General features: G+C 36.1%; 1 protein-coding gene across 1 annotated transcript; it reads right to left on the bottom strand.

Annotated features, from left to right (window-relative positions):
- Nucleotides 1-691: 691 nt before the first annotated feature.
- On the bottom strand, nt 692-16,952 carry MSL3 (male-specific lethal 3 homolog (Drosophila)). The gene is made up of 9 exons (XM_010134604.1): nt 16,935-16,952; nt 15,018-15,140; nt 14,397-14,557; nt 12,828-12,986; nt 12,127-12,389; nt 11,643-11,752; nt 11,359-11,458; nt 10,809-10,893; nt 692-1,127 (listed from the first exon to the last, which is right to left on the bottom strand). The coding sequence occupies exons 1-9, from the start codon at nt 16,950-16,952 to the stop codon at nt 1,028-1,030; spliced, it is 1,119 nt and encodes a 372-aa protein (XP_010132906.1). The 3' UTR covers nt 692-1,027.
- Between the last annotated feature and the right edge of the window lie 11 nt (nt 16,953-16,963).

Genomic DNA, 16,963 nt, shown 5'->3' on the forward strand with positions numbered 1-16,963 from the left:
TTCAGTTCTCACAGAAGTCCTATTTGCAGTGTTTAGAACTACCTCAAGAGACATCCTTCAAGTCTGTAGAAGGAAACTCAGTGATACTGAAAGGGCTTCTCTTCCTACGTTGTCAATACTCCCACCACTCATTATATGCACACTTAGCAATCTCAAAAAAACCAATCAAGCGAAAACATTTTAGACAGTCAAAGTCACACATTTACACAGCAGCCACTGTGAACTTTATTAAGAAAAGAAGTGTTTGTCAGTTAAACTGCCATCACTGACTTCACCGCTTACTTGTAGAAAATCAGTTCTTTAAGAATGGCTCTGGAAATCATTGATTGCCAGGTAATTGCTGAATCACTGGCAATGTATGCTCTCCTTGGAATGCTGGCAGCCTTACCGTAAAAAAAACTATATACACCTTTGCAAAATGCAAGGTAAGCAACACACCTTTCATTCAAACCACAAAGTCATTCTTGAGGCAGATGTCACGCTAGTCAAACAGTAAAACCACCTTCCTTCACATTAAGCAATCTTTCTATCATGACAGCTCCATAAAATTAAGTGCAATTTGTGAGGAAAAAGAAAAAAATCTGTAAGATACCAGTTATGCATTCTCTTCATGTAACTGTGTAGTCAAGTCTTATTTCCCAGGCTGGAGAGGTTGAGCTAAAACGAAACAGAGCATGATGATCTATCTTCATGAAAATGTCCTGCTGCTAATGCATCTGCTTTTGTCTCCCTTCCTCTTTAATAGTCCTATGCAGTCCTATGCATTAGAAGTCAGAACAAGGCTTCTTCATTCACCTGGAGTCAGAGTTATATTCAGTCCTCTAAGCAACTCACAATGCAGTCTATACACATCTCTGAAAAGGAGTTCTCCATTCCTAAGTAATCCAACCATCACAGAAAATATTCTCCTGTTTCTTCAGCTTCAGAAGGTTTTTTTAAAATTTTTTTCTTCTTTGTCTTGTAGCCACATAGCAAAACAGCATTGTCATGGGCTACCTATAGTAGGATTTAATCTTTATTAATAGCTTCAGTAGATTGCCCGAGGATTTTTAGTACTGTAGTAGGCTTCACATGCAGCTACGTAAGCAGATTCTGGGAAGAAATCATCATGGTATTCTGCTAAAAACCTGAGAAGAAAGCACACCAAAAAAAAAAAGAACAGAACATGAAATATTTAAGAGGAAAAGCAATTTTCAAATTAATTTTTAAGCTCAGCAAAACCACAGCCTGAGAATTATTACACTTTGAAATTCAGCATACAAAAGGCTTGGCCTATTTTTACAACTTTTACATAGTGAGAAACAGCCTTCCCCTATCATTCTCAAATCCAAATAGCATTAAAAATTATTCAAACTCAAAATAAGGCAAAAGTTGAAGCTGCACTCAGAAAAGAATGCAAAGAACAGATGAAAAGCAAAAGCGAAGAGATCTTTCTGCAAGTTCTGTCAGTCACCTACCCAGCACGCTATTTTCATTTATGTCAAAAATGAGATTTTCAGCTATTACTATCTCAGTAACCATGGCCAACAACCATTACATCACATTGTATCTTTTAAGGTAAGTAAAAATACAATTCGTTCTTTCATGTGCCCGTGCATTTAGGAACTCCACTCTTCATGAGTATCTGATTTAAATAGGGCTCTGAAAAGACAAACACACATCATTTGCAAATTCAGTTCCCTAATTTCAGATTTCTGCAACCTGCTCTTCAAATATTATTCACTCAGCCAAGCCAGTACTTTATCATGTCTTCCTACTCTGCTAATATACGACTCTATTTGTTTAGAACTAAAAATGAAAATAAACAGTGCTGCTACTCACACCAGTAACGAACAGCTAAAGTGACTACAAGCTCTCTGCTCTTTCCTTTTCATACAAAGATACTGAGTACACAAATGAGGGCAAAAGCACAAAAGTATTCTTAAACCCTGAAGTACACGATCAAGATGTACTTCAGGAAAAAAAAAATCCACAGACCTTCAAAAATACCTGGATATTAAAGATCAGCATCTATAAACACGGGAAAATGTCAGCTACAGGTTCTCTGAGTTAGAGAAGGAAGCAACAGAAACAACAGGAAACAATGTCATTTGCAGGATCTGGTTTCTCTCAAGAACCACTGGGCTAGGGAGATGACTTCACTAATGGAAGCTAAAAATATCAGTTCTGTATAACTAATACTCTGGACAGAGAAAGTCCAAATTTAAAAGTACAGGTGAATGCAATTAAAACCACAGTGTTTCTCCAAACTCACACACGGTTACACTGCCTGAACTAGGCATATTCTTTGATCTTGAGAGCCAAAGCATCACAGCATACAGATGAGATTCTCTATATAACACAATCTAAATTTAATCAGGAATAAAATAATTGCTGAGAGCTCATACAGAAACTTTACAGCACAAAAATGCAGATAAATGAAAAAAGGTTGATTTTTCACACACACACACACACACACACACTTATATTTAAAACACATGCACCAAACAAGTGGTAAACTGGAGGAATAACTGATTACATCCTACTAATTCTAGGAGAAGCAGTGAGAAATAGAAGCTTTTTTAGAAGAAGCCAATCCTTCAGTGTGTCACCATTTATTTACAAGACACTCTGTCAACTTCCTCCGTGCTTGCTTATTTTATAGGACTTCTGTAGTTAACAGTATAGAGGGACCTATAGTGGTTTCTGCTGTAAAACATTTCAGGTTTAAGACACACAAGTGAACTGGCTGGACAACTAACACACTTCTAGAAGATAAAATGGCAGCTTGTTTTTGCTTTCAAACATTACCTAAGGAATAGGACAAAAAAGGCTTTGTTACATGACCTGTAACAGCATCTAATCAAGCACATAATGTGTGGCAATATTCAGCTGGGCAGGTACTGCCAAAAGCGAGAAATATCTCTCTTGTATTTAAAGGAAGGATCCAACTGTCTCTGCCATCACAGACTGACTCCACGTGAGCTATCATAATACATGTGCAGGAACTAAGTAAATTTGACGTTCCACACACTCTTTATTCATGCAATCCTAAGGGCATTAAATTCTTTAGCACACTTTTTACTTACAAGTATTCAATACTATGCTAGATTCTCATTGCATCCAATAGCAGCTTTCAGTTTTATTAAATAGTACAAACCAAAAAGGATTACATAAAGGTTGAGAGAAAGTTTAAAAGCAAAATTCTGTGAAAACTGTTTTGCTAATTAAAAAACCTTGTTTTGATGCTACAATGTGCAGAACACCAGTTTTCTAGCCACAGAAATAAAGGCATTTAAATAAATGAAATAAAACCAGCAATGAAATATTTTCCCATGAAAGAACAAAAGACAGTCACAATCAATGCAATGAACTACTAAGCAGTGAATATAAATTAGTTAAACTTTGGCAAAGAAATTAACCAGAAAGTTTCATTCTTTTCTTGAACTAAAAAACAGGACAAATAGATTAAAACCACCAATATTTGATTAATACACTGTTTGAACCACACTACTTGGTGATTTACTAGCCTTTGTCATTAAAGCCATCCACTGCCTAGTTTTCTAGGCTTACCAGGCCATAAATTGCTGTAATATTTTAGACAATGCTGTTCTTTGTCTCCATGAGATAGTGATACCCCTTAGAAAATAATCCAAAGAAACACAAAAATAATTCGCACAATCAGATTCTCCAAGTCTTCTCTGAAACATGTCATTCATTTGCACCACACACACACTTTACTCTAGAAAACCCACTACAAGAGTACTGAGAGTACAGCAACTTAAAGCTAATAATTGCTATGGCCTCTGACTGTAGTTAGCTACAAATCACGTTCTGGTATACGTGGAGTTGGTATGGAGCGAATGTGGCAAGACCTAAAACTTAACAGACGTGACTAACTTTCAACATATTTAGATTACACAAGATAAAGAGGAGCTGCAAATGGAATTTTATTAATAGTTCTTCATCAATTCACGTTAATGACTTCAAGAGACAGTGAGTACAAACTACAGAGGCTGATCAAATTCTTGGTGTCACTGGCTAAGATTCCATAAAACACAGTAGAGAGTGCTAGATGACACAAGGCACGATGTTTTAAAATAATATCAATAAAAAAAAGAACCTTTTTTGTCAGAGGACATTGGGTAGCTGACAGTTCCAAGAATTTTAACAGCAAGTAATGGGAAGCAGGTTCATTTTCTGCTACAAATTTCCTCACTTTTGCCTAAGATCATCAGTCATAAATGCCAGTTTGGTGCAAGTGACAGCTGGTAAAGATGAGAAATTTTAGCTGAGATGCTTGTGGCACAGATACAATTCAAAAACAACAACAAAAAAGCAGGCAGAACGCATGCAATCAAATGTACATCTCTCTGTTCTGAACAGTTGTGAAAAGCAAAATACCCCGATCTAACAAATACAAATCACTTTCTGCAGAGAAGCAAGAGGAAACAAGCAAAAGAACACAATGTCCGCTTCTGTCCCAATCCCTTGTATATCGGTATAAAAGCGCAGCAGCGCTTTTGAAGCTACTTGCTATTCAAACTACACTGTAGTGCAGAAAGCTGGCGCAGAAATATTAGGAGTCTCATAAGACTCTTAAGCCACTGGACATTTCAGTAATGCTTTGATTTTGGAAAAGCTTAAGTAGCAAAAAGATCAATGTCACTGACACCTGGAAGTCACGAGCTAATATCTAAAACCAGAGGGAGTTGGACTTCGCAAGCAGAGCCAATGTTCAGCTATAGATCAGAAAGCAGATTTAAACTATTCACAAATTGTTTCATTACTTTTAATTTACAAATCTGATAAATTCAGTCACCTGTTGCATTACAGGCTCTCATTTTTATAATTTTTTACGAAGTTTACATGTGTACTTCTACATAGTGAAACTTCTTACAAGCAACCAAGTTTTGAGATGCACAGTCCGTACAAACCTCCTGATGGAGGACTGCACTTTTGTCTCATTACGGATATCCACAAAAAGCGTACTTACGCTTCACACTCCTGCTCAGACCACAGAGGTAATATGGCACAATGCAGCTATTTGCCTCTCTACCACAGGTTCATAGAAGAGCGATGCTTCAGAAAGGACTAGAATGGATAGACACAAGGGAATGGACACGTGCACAATCTAGCTTACAGAATTCCTATGCTCTGATCTTCAGGTATAGCAGTCCATAAGCAGGCTCACCTTAGGTGACTCCAAGCAATAGCCTTACTAACATACTGTCATCTGGCTGAGAGTTATGCAGGCAGATCTACCAAAATGCACCACAAAGCTATTGTTATCCACATTAAAAGGCCACTTGACATATATATACATATATGACGGATGTTTCTCAGAGTAACTGAATTAATATGAGCTTTAAAAGCATCATCTGGTAGCAAAAATGTCCTTGTCTTGGCAGTGTCAACACAACCTATTACCCAAACAGTCTCTGCATGAAGAAAAACAAAACAAAAAACCCACACCACTCTTCTATACATGAGCTACCATTACATGAATAAATTCAGGGATGGCCTGAAAAGTGTGAAAATGACAAAGACAGGAAAAGTTAAACAATTAAGAAGGGCAACCTCGGCCATAAAGGTTTAAGATTACAGAGTTAAAAAGTTTCCAGGAAGGTGACGTCTTATACATTTTCACTACAGCTGAGTTCTGGAAGGTAAGGAGATGCTTTGCTGTAATCAATGGCCTGGGCTAGATGTTGTTTGAATGGCAACTATAACGATGTATCTAAAGGAATTTGCTTAAAGATCATTATGGGTCCTAACTTCATGAGTCGCCACATCAAAAGAAATTATATTTGCAGATTAAGAAGCTCTCTCCAAGACTACTACTCAAATGCAGGATTTTAAAGCTAAAAGGCTTAGTTTCACACAAAAGCATATGCCACCACCTGCCCACCACCCTCTTCAATTGACAGGCATGCCTCCATCTAGTAGGCTGTTCAGGGCAAAAGCTTGCCAAAGTTCAACCCCAATGCAGTCAACAGAGCAAGTGAAGTGAAAAGTTTCAGGTGTTTATTGTGACATCCAGTATCTCAAGAACCTTGCCAAAGGAACCAACAGGCTGGTTTTGCTGGACTCACGTCACTCATTCATGTACAGAAACTGAGATCATCTTTCTTAGCCTTTAAAGGGCAAATGCAGAGCACTCTGAAGATGACAAGCTGCCAACATAACATTGCACTCACTCACCCTGATGACCAGAAAATCTGCCTTCTACTAGAATGTCCCTAGGACTGGGCAAACAGTCCTACAAGAGCCCAATACAAGAGTCTTTGGCTGGTCTTCAGGATGAAGACCCAGTGTTTGGCAAGACGATCACAGACCCCAGAACCAAATCCTAGAGCTGCCATCTAAAAAAGCTACCATAACATATAAAAGTATTTTGGGCAACCTCTCACTTTAGATGCATGAACCAAACCTTTGCTATTATGATGAAGATGTATCTCATTAAAATACCCAGGCACCTGATGATTTGGTAAGCAGAAGGAAGAGAAGCAAACTATAGGAAGTGTTTTTGGCAATGCAATCAAACCTTAGTCAAGAACAATAAGCACACGCAAGCAGATTATGCAGACCAATGAGAAAACAAAAGCCTACTGAAAATAAGAACCTGTACAATACCAGGTACTCATCGAGTAAGAAGCTTTGAACATAAAGGTGCCAAGAATTTGACCAAAAATTGCAGCAGTCACCTTTCTACCTATTCAATGTATACAACAAAACCCAAATACAATGGTAATAATGCCCTAAAATAAGGCACATGCCTTTGGTGTTCAAGTACAAAGTGTTTCAATACTTTATAAAAATAAAGATGTTTTCTATTCACTCACCATGTGCAATGCTTCATTTTTTCCACTCTCAGAACGGGTCTATAACCTCTCATTAATTGCACATTAGCACAGACTAGCGGTCCTAACTCACCACTGCAATTACACATAATAAAATCCCTACACTCAAAAAACGCTGTGCTATAAAAAACAGAGATCTAGGTCTTAAGTTACTTTAAACAACTTGTCATCTATATACACATTTTATTATCACAGCATTCTAATTTGGTCACATTTTGATTTGGCTTCCTTCTCATGAAATACTCAACACTATTAAAGTATTTTTCCACCCATGTGGCAGAGAGGCACAACAAGGAGGTTGTAAAACATCAGGAAAAAAATGAGATCTGAAATAAAAGAGACAACTTACAGGATATACTGAGTTTGAAATATCAGTAGGTATTTAACAAAACCAAAGTCTTTGTCCATTAAGAGTGCAGTTTTCCAAAGTCTGAAATACCACATATTGCCCTCCTCTGGAAAAGCGTATTAGCAATTTTAGAAGCATTATTTTAGAAATCTTTCATCACTTATTCATCTGTATTTCATTAAAGTCAAAAATACCTGTGGCTTTCTGTACTGCTGTACTGGTTTGTTTTGTTTCTCTTAAAATGCAAGTGACATCGACTGAAATTACCTCAGTGAAGATGGGTCTTGCTATTCTAAAACCAGACAATTTTTAAATATCTCCTATCAGTCAACAGTCCTGAGAATTTACCCATTTGATCCCAAAACAGTTTTCCAAGTTAAGGCTGTGTTCAAATCAACGCAAATAACAGAACAAAAACTGACATCTTCTTGCCTATCATTTTTTTTCTTAAGCAGCCTCTGGAGGCAAGCTAGGTACCTCACAATACAGCACATACAGCATTTTATTAAAAATATGGCTGAAAAATTAGTATTGGTTAAAAGGCAATAAAATCAATTAACATGCAGAAGATTTAATCAGAGGTCCTTTGGTAGTAAGATTACCAGTTAATAGGCACCAGTTACTGTGCTAGATTCCACTGCTTGCCTCTGAAGACTCAACTCAAACTGTAAGTGAAATTTAGTGAAACCCACTGGCAAGTTTGTCAATAACGTCCATTTCACAGAATCCTCTGGTTGGAAGAGACCTTTAAGATCACCAAGTATTACTATGCCCGGGCTAAATAAGAGTTTTGTACTGAATTTGAGAAACTAATTTTCTTTACTTCTGCAAATTCTGCAATTGAGAAATCAACTTCCACACCCTCCATGAAAAAATTTTCATTACACAACTTGCAGAAAGCTGCAATAAGCACAAAGGGCACAGCTTCTACTTCATATGAAGTTCAAGGAGATGTATGTCATACATCCCTTAAAAACATGTGTTGTCTGGGAAAGAGATCAGTCATGCCTAGCAGTAATCTAAGGGCATGACTGAAAAATATTACCCATCTCGAAGTGAATTTAATGCACCTATCAAGTATTGAGTAAACTCAATAAAACAAGCTTCTAGATGAAGCATTAAATTAAATAAGTCTCAGCCCACATGAGATTAATAGTACAAATGTTAAATGAAACTGTAAATCAATACCTATACCAGAACTAGCTCAGTTGTGTAGCACAATAAAATTGTATTTAAAAATACATAAGCTACTTATATTTGGATTACTCTACCTAGAATTCAAACAAGATTCAGAAACAGTTTTATTAAAGCAAACAGCTTCGATCCCTTGTCTGCTCTTAGAAAGATAAAGAAAAGTACAGAGTAATTCACTAAAAGAAATTCGGCTGTCTTAAGTACTGCCTGCTGTCATCTAATGTATACAGACTGTGTAAGAGAGTTCTTACCTTTCAAAAGGTAAGCCAGAACAGAACTGACAGAAAATTCTGTTAGTAAACATCCTTTTATTCCCCAAAACAGAAAGCCAGAATGTGAAGATTGAAGAACTAGTACAAGACATCACCTCAGGCTCAAGTTTTCTCTTGTGACAATGCACAGAAGTATTTCTGTGATAAAAATCAAGTCTGAATAAGTTTCTAGAAAATGTAATTGTTTGACCACTTTCAAGCCATGCTGAAAAAATCTAATGATTTGCATTAATTTCTATGTCACCTAACTGAATATACAGTAGCATATCTGGTAAGAAAACTAGTCTAAGAATAATAATTATGACAAAGCTACCTAAGATCAAATGCTTCTTATAGCAGTAACTGTAACTCGGCAGGTTTTTCAGGCAAGCTCTCAATTTTACCAGTTCTAACAGAACCATAAAATTCATTTCAGCATCAGAAAGAGACCCCAAGAACAGCATCAGCAAAACATAGATGACACTGGCTTAGAAAGCACTTGGAAGGAAAAACAAAACAAAATGGCCCACACAGCCCTCAAATATTTTGTTCTACCAACTGTGTGATATCCACACTATGCTTGCCTTGGGGGGCACATTTTGATTTAGCTGTAGCCTGGTCTTGAGAACTGAATGCCTCCTAGTACCAACACAATTCTGCCTAAGCGTTTTCCAGCCTGTGTACCCAGAATGCTCTGCAACACAACACAAAGCATGGAAGCGGAAACTGCCAAGAGATTTGCTTCAAAAGCACAACTCTAACATCACCTGCTTTAAATTATTATTAGTTCCATTTATAGATAACCATACATTTCAACAAGGTGGTCAGATGGAAGAATATGACCCATATGGATACTATCGCTAGAACTTGTGGTTTAATCACCTCCCTACTTGCAGGGGGGGTAGGTGACATGTTTCCTCCTCTCTATTCTGCACCAGAGGAATACAGCCCATCCACAGATGCAGAAATTGCATTTAAGATGCTCAAGAGTAGAGCCCTGCTCTGACCAACACAGAAAAATCTGAACAGGCAGAGCCCTGATAAAAACTAATTTGATCCCTGGTAAGTTAAGCACCCTAAAAAATATTCACTCCAAGCAAAAATCGGTTTCCAACAATAAGCATTAATATTGTCTTTTTTAACTTATTTTGACTACTAATAAGGATCTGACAAAAGAGATGTAAAAAGGAATCCGTAAAACAAAAATTAAATGCTTCAGGAAAAAAAATTTGTCTTGTAGAAACTTTAACATTTGAGACACCTTTTACTTTCAATAAACTAAGTAACAGCATTTTAAAAGCTTTCGTCTCTCTGGTCTTTAACAGGACTTTTGATATGCTAACGCGACATTATGTTTCTATTCAGTATGTGCCTAGTTCAGAATCTTTGACAAAATTAAGTTAGGATTTCCACATTTGTTCCAGATGTTTACCATTTATAACGCTCTCCTAGAAGTTTTCCTTGTCAAATTTATTTTCGACTGTACTGATGCTGCATAATACACTGCCACACTAGGTATCTAACTATCACTACGTCATGCAGAGATATCAACTAGAGTACCTGACGCAGCAAGCTGATCATGGTGCAAGTACGACCACGCGGACTCTAGTTCTGGAGCTGGCATGGTCAGAAGGAGTTTGGATTTCCCTAGAAGCCACCACATTGCATAACAGAGAAACCCTACTACTTAACATTCAATCAGGACAAGACTTTTCTTAAAAAAAATTTTAAAAGCCCCACACAAAATTACCATGATTAAAAACCAGTTCTAAACCACAAGTTTTTCCCCCTGCCACTATTGATGCAACATCAAAACTCTCAGATTATGCTCTCAAAAATAAGTTTGTATTTCTTCATAAAACATGCTTCTTAACTAAGTCAGAGTTGTCATTTTATACCTACTCACAAATAAACTTTTATACTTCAGTATTCTAGCACTGAGTTTATCAAAACTTTTAAGTAGGGAGTTCAGGTTCCCCTCAATTTGAATTACAGCATTAAAAATCTATATTAATCTTTATGAAAACTGTTATTATTAAAATCTTATATTAATTTCATCATATTCTTGTAGTTACAGCAAAGGAATATCTTATTTTAAAAACCCTTTATCATTGCAGGACACAGAGATCTACGTAACAATGCAAACTGCTGTGGTACCTTGTGTCACATTACCTCAGAAACATTTCAAAGTGTTTCACTAAAGCTTTTAGGTTTTTGTCAGGAAAGCACATCTTCCCCAGTATTTCTGGTAGCTTTACTGTAAAGAAGAGAAATAGTGTTTACATCTGTTCTTTTAAAAGCAACTTCTAGTTACATATATCCACTACACAGAAAAGAATATAAAAATTTCTTCTCCACAAGGCTTCACTTTTCTTTTGCAAGTTACTCAGTGATCTTTCAAAACCTTATTGAAAAGAATCATGCTGAGAAAGTGAATGCTGCCTGGTTTAATGATGCTTGACAGCGTAACGGAAACAATGCTTTTTTACTTTTGTTGAAGGAAAACTTACAGATCCAGTAAGAGAGAAGCAAGTTTATGAACAGCCGAAGAGTTTTAAACATACTAAAATGCACAATTCTCCAAAAAACTAAATGTGATCAAGCAAACAGAAAAATCACATGGATATGGTCACTCAACAAAAACCAAAATAGACCATAAACCAAAAAAACTCCAGTCAAATAAAGCAGTTATGATTCAGCAGACAGTTTTGCAGCAGTTTACCAAACATCCGTAGCAAATGTTGAGATCCATAGATGTATGAAGGAGGTGGTGGTTGATCACTTGGTGGATAATTCTCTGGCATCAATTTCCAGGACAAAACCTAAGACATGAACATGTTGGTTATGAAATCTTTATAGCACCATAAATAATTTAGTCTGTGCAGAACTTCAAAATCAAAGATGAAACAAGTAATACAAACAACACCTCTTCTTACATAGTCCTACTCTGAGGTCAACAATACCTTTAATCATTGAATCTAGGACAGTAACATAAAAATCTGTTACCTCATTCAATTCATTGTTTCTTCTACCTTCAAAGCCAGTAAAAACTGCACTCCCCTCTTTGCTAGGAGTCAAAGTTATAGGCGAAGATGATCCACTGTGGACAGGGGTTTCTTCAAAAGGGGAGGAAAAACAAAATAAAGGAAATCAGAAATAAATTTTATTATCTGTTTTATGGCACTATAAGCCATCAAACATAACGAAGGCCTACAATGTTTAAAGTCTTAAGCATTGGAATTCAATAAATGCTATCCTAAAGTAGGTTCACAAAGAAGTACCTCCTTTATTTCTGTTGAGAAATACAGTACCAAAGTACTGAGAATGACTTTGGATTTCTTCCTTCGGCAAAAGCTTCAGATATAAATAACTGATACAAAAAGTAATGAATTCTCTCTTCCATTACTCAGTTCTTAGTTCAGATGACATTTAAAAAAATAACAATACTTAAAATCTTGTTTACGGAAATAATTTAAAGAGCAAAACCTACTCTTTTCCAGATGCAAGAAGAGCTTTGGCATAGAAGCTGGTGTCTCAAGATGTCGTCGTTTAGGTTGTGGGGAAGCACTGCTTTCTGATAACCTGTCGCAGTTAGAGCTATGGCGTGTAGAACGTCTCAGCGACTGCAGAATTTCAGGTTCAGCTTTTCGTCTTTTTGGCGTTGCTGGCTCCCCTGTTGTAGGCTGGCTGTCAGTTGACTGAGGCGTTGGTGGATTCAACAGAGGAGGACTTGGGGAAAGCTCCTCCTGATTTCTAGGAAATAAAGGCACCTTTACAGAAGTGAAGAGATCATGTCTCTTCCCCTCAAAGAGATCCTTCTAGTTTCACAGATCTCGTTAATTCAAATTAGACAGTCTCCTCCCACTACCAAAGCGATGAGGCCTTCTTTTAAATACTGTTTTCTAGAAGCGTATCTATTTTCTAATTTTAAAGTTAATGAACACAAATTTACATGTCAATGGAATTTTTTTCCCCACAAAGTTGCAAAATAACTCTACACCAGTCAATACAAAGCCCTTTTGAAGTTAATCAGATAAAAATTCAGACCCTGAAATCAGGCAAGCAATTGACAGAATCAACACCATTTTTAAGTCAGTCTGTGATAAATTGTCCTATTCTGAACATATAATCACATTTTATTGTATTTCCCTCAGGAGATAAGCAGTATTATACTCTGCATACTCAACCCACCTGTTAGTATTTGTTGAGTTTTCTTTGATGGGAAGAAAGAATTTTGATGAAGTCACCTTCTTAAATTGAGCTTGTTCATAAGGATAGAGCAAAATTAATGGGAGTGTGAAGTCAAAGGTTATTCTCAGCCCATCCACCATCTCTTTACAAAGCTCAACACTAGAGAGAAAAAGGATTACAAATTTCAAAACTGCATGTCAAAATTTCAGTGTAGTTGTAGGAAATGCTTTTTTAACAGAGATCATTAACTTCTTAACTACAACATGCTGACTTCATCACTAAGTAATAATGAGTGATTGAAAGCACAGTTACAGAGATACGGAGACAGTGAGCGCTCTTCAAAACTTCAGACAAATACAAATTTTAAGTCTGCTTAATAAGGTCAAACAAAATCATATAATTGTTCTGTTGTATTACTATTTATTGGATTAGTAAAATCTCCTTCACAGTCAATAAAGTTAGTTAGTTTTTCATGTAAGCATTTTTTTTTTCCAAATTTACTAGGCTCAGAAAAGAGGCTCCTGCCAGAAAAACTTAAGCGCTCAATAGATTGAATCTCTGTCTGAAAGGCATACACAGAGTTTGATGTATCGTCTAAGACTTAAACATACACCTTTAAAAATCATAATTTTTAAAATAAACCTTCTGTTCACATTTCTGATGTGAACTCATCTGATGTGTGAACACATTCTGATGTGTTCTCATCTAACTTCTTGTTTGGGAGACTGTATTACAAAGAAGGAAACTATCATTAATCTGTCAAATGATGAATGACATCAATATAAACCAAGACACTCACGTAGACCAAAATACTGCAAGCAATAGCGAAATTATGCACCATTAAAATGGAACTTGGTAATGAAAGACAGGATTTCTCTTTGATAAAATACAGTATTTCACTCCACTGTAGACTTCAAGTAGATTCCTCTAATACTGAGAATGTTTTGCATAAGAGAGGAAAACAAACAAAAACCATACTGCAAACATGCAGGGTTAACACTGTATTTATATAATATTCAGCTTAGCTTTGTTGAGAAAACAACAGCTAAAACACAATAAATTTTAGTATGGTACTGGTGTTACTACACATGTTGTCTCCCTATATATCGACTCTAAGAATTAAGATATGGATTTAAGATTAAAAAAAGTTCACCTGTAGTCGGAGTTCTCTATAAGTGTTTGTATAAAAACTTTTATCCTTTATAAAATTTGAACCTGTTCAGTTTTATTTAAGCGGGGAATTCCAGTATCAGATACTCTCTCAGTGCTCAAAAAATCTAGACAATAGCAACACATTCTTCCTCAATGGGTCAACAAGATTTACAAGAACTTACACGATAAAAGGGCACATTGATGCTTTTGTATAATGACTTTTCATATTATAAAGACTCTCTCACTGATAAACAAATTATCGGTGTTACTGTACTATAGCTACCTGTCAAGTATTTTAAGCCCCATAAATAAACATACATCACAGTATAAACTCACAGAACTGAAAGTCTTGAAAGAGAACATGGAATGCAAGGTCATTCTTCTTGTCACAATAGTGCTGGACTAAAGATTACTTACTTCTTCTCTGGTGGCACATAATGAAGATTCATACTAGCATGTGGAGTCATCTGATGGTGCCGAGATCTTTCATTTGCTGAAAAAGCAGCATTAATAGCAAAATGTTTCACATATGACTCCAGGATGGTTATTATATTTGTTTGACAAGGAAGCTTCACTAGCTGAAAAAGAAACAATTAAGGTCTTACAAAAGCAATTAGGTAAGTATACCAAGCTAGAACAGAAGCCTAAAATGTACTGATTAGTTTTTATTGCTTGAAGTTATTTCAGGAGTGATTACTTTGAACTCTTAAACTTTTAGATCAACCCTTTTTAAACATCTGGAGAAACAAAGATATGGTCAGGTTAACAAGCTTACTGAATTTCCAGCTTTAAAATACAACCTGCACTCTAAAAGACAACTGAGTACTGAAACATTACATTCTTAAATTACAGTCTTAAACTCATTGACATAACTATAGAGAAGTCTGCTTTCTACACTCTCTTTACTCTTCCTTATACTGTCTAAGCTCACCTTTGCAATAAAGTTCAAAGGAACAGGAGTTGTGATACACAAGAACTACTGGTTTTGCCTTTCCTATCCCCCCCAAGGACTTTAATTTCGTAGCTTTTCTTTCATACCCGTTTTCTTCTATTAATATAGTAGCAGTCTTCCTCAAGCTTCTTTTTCAAGACCTCGGGAATTTCTATGTTTATTGCTCTTTCTTCCATGTCCCTTTTTGTGTGAGTGTCTTGTTCTTCTTTCTACAACAGACCAGTGCAAGAAACAATATATTGTTTGTGCTTATTAATATTAGTGAAAAAGAACTTCAGTAGACAGGATACAATACAACAATCGAGTTTTGTCATGCAAAAATAAAGTACAGTAAACATTTAAGTGGATAGTGGCCTTACTCTAAGCAATTTAACAGTACTGCTTTGACGTTATCAACAAATTAATTTTGATTTTTTTTATTTAGCATTTGTTAAATTGTTAGTATTTAACTCTATGTGTATTTGACTACATACATTAGTATTTAACACAAAAGAATGAAAATAAATTCATTCTGGTTTGCTGCTTCAGATCACCCACACAGATCTTCAGAACACCAGTTAACTCTGTACTTCCATTTTGATAACGTAGAGAAAATAAATACTTCTTCTTTAAGTCAGTCTTCTACATTTTCACAGTAAAATACAAAAGCCAGAAAGAAACCTGCTGCTATTAGGATTTGTCTCACCTGCACAGACCAGTAAAATTTTACAGCACCCACAAATCTGGATAATCTAGCTTGCTATGATTTTTCCACATAAGCCTTATGTGTAGAGAGAGGAAGAGAAATAAGTGTGTATTTTTAAACTAGGATCAAAGGATTTTACAAGAGTATAACATCTATAATTTTCAAAAACTCAATCACAGTAAGAACCAGGAGTAAGAAAATTATGCTTTTGATGCCAGCTAAATAACCAGCTGTGGACTATATTTCATCTACTTAATTTTTTTCAGAGTTTCAAAAACAGATGTTTAAATTCTATTAAGGAGCTCATGAATATACCATTTCTGTCCTCTCGTCTATGTCACTTTCTTCACTTTTTATTTCTTCATCTGTTCCTTCATCACTGTCATCAGAAGAAGAACTACTTATAGCTGTATAAAAGAGATTTCACATATTTATCTCACATTATTGTATCGCAGAGGTTAAGAACAAACAATTTCAGGCCTCAATGCAAAAGTAACACCAACCAAATAAAAAACACACCCATCACTAACTTGCTGTACTTAACGAGGATGAAATTCTGATCAAATTAAACACAGAAGTATTATTTACAGCACATTATACACTTTTTAAATACATAAGACAAGAAGTTTACAGAAAGCATTCTTTCATCTTGTCTAATTGAAAATCACTCACTTTTAACAACTCCTTACATTTTTGAACACTCACAGAACTTTTCAATTTTTATTGGATTTTAGCTCTGAACAGGGGGTTAATGTATTAATTGTTCAACCAGAAGTCCAGATCTGTGCAACAAAAGCTGACAGATCATCAATTAAGGGCCAGCCAGTGCTCCTGCTTGTTTTCAAGCTACAAAGAAAAATACTATGCAATGAAATGGCTTAAGAGTGAAATCAGCCAGTCGGCCGACAAGGAACAGACCTTTGTGCCAGGTGGACTGGGGAAAATCTTACTGCCCCCTAAAATACATACAAACAATAGCAGGGAGAGCGTCTTGTTTCCTAACACCAAACAGAGGGCTTCTTGCACCTGGTAACAGTACACTAAATCATACCAGGCAGCATTAAGCAATCAAATCGATTATAATAGTCAAGTGGAGTGACAGAAGGAAAAGCCACTGAAACACAGTAAGAAAGGATTTAACTTAATAAATGCTTAGCCCAGAACATTACACTCACTTTTCATGACTGCCTCCGTGTATTTCAAATAGGACTGTGATACTCTCATGTCATCCTAATAACAAGTTACAGCACGCATTGTACCCCTAACTCAAAATGTAAAAGGCATCATGCCAGTCATGAAAGAACGAAAACGAGCTCACAGTTTTCGCTACTCTCATCATTTTCTTCA

The sequence above is a fragment of the Buceros rhinoceros genome, unplaced genomic scaffold (genome assembly GCF_000710305.1).
Source record: "Buceros rhinoceros silvestris isolate BGI_N320 unplaced genomic scaffold, ASM71030v1 scaffold13154, whole genome shotgun sequence".
Taxonomy (NCBI): Eukaryota; Metazoa; Chordata; class Aves; order Bucerotiformes; family Bucerotidae; genus Buceros; species Buceros rhinoceros.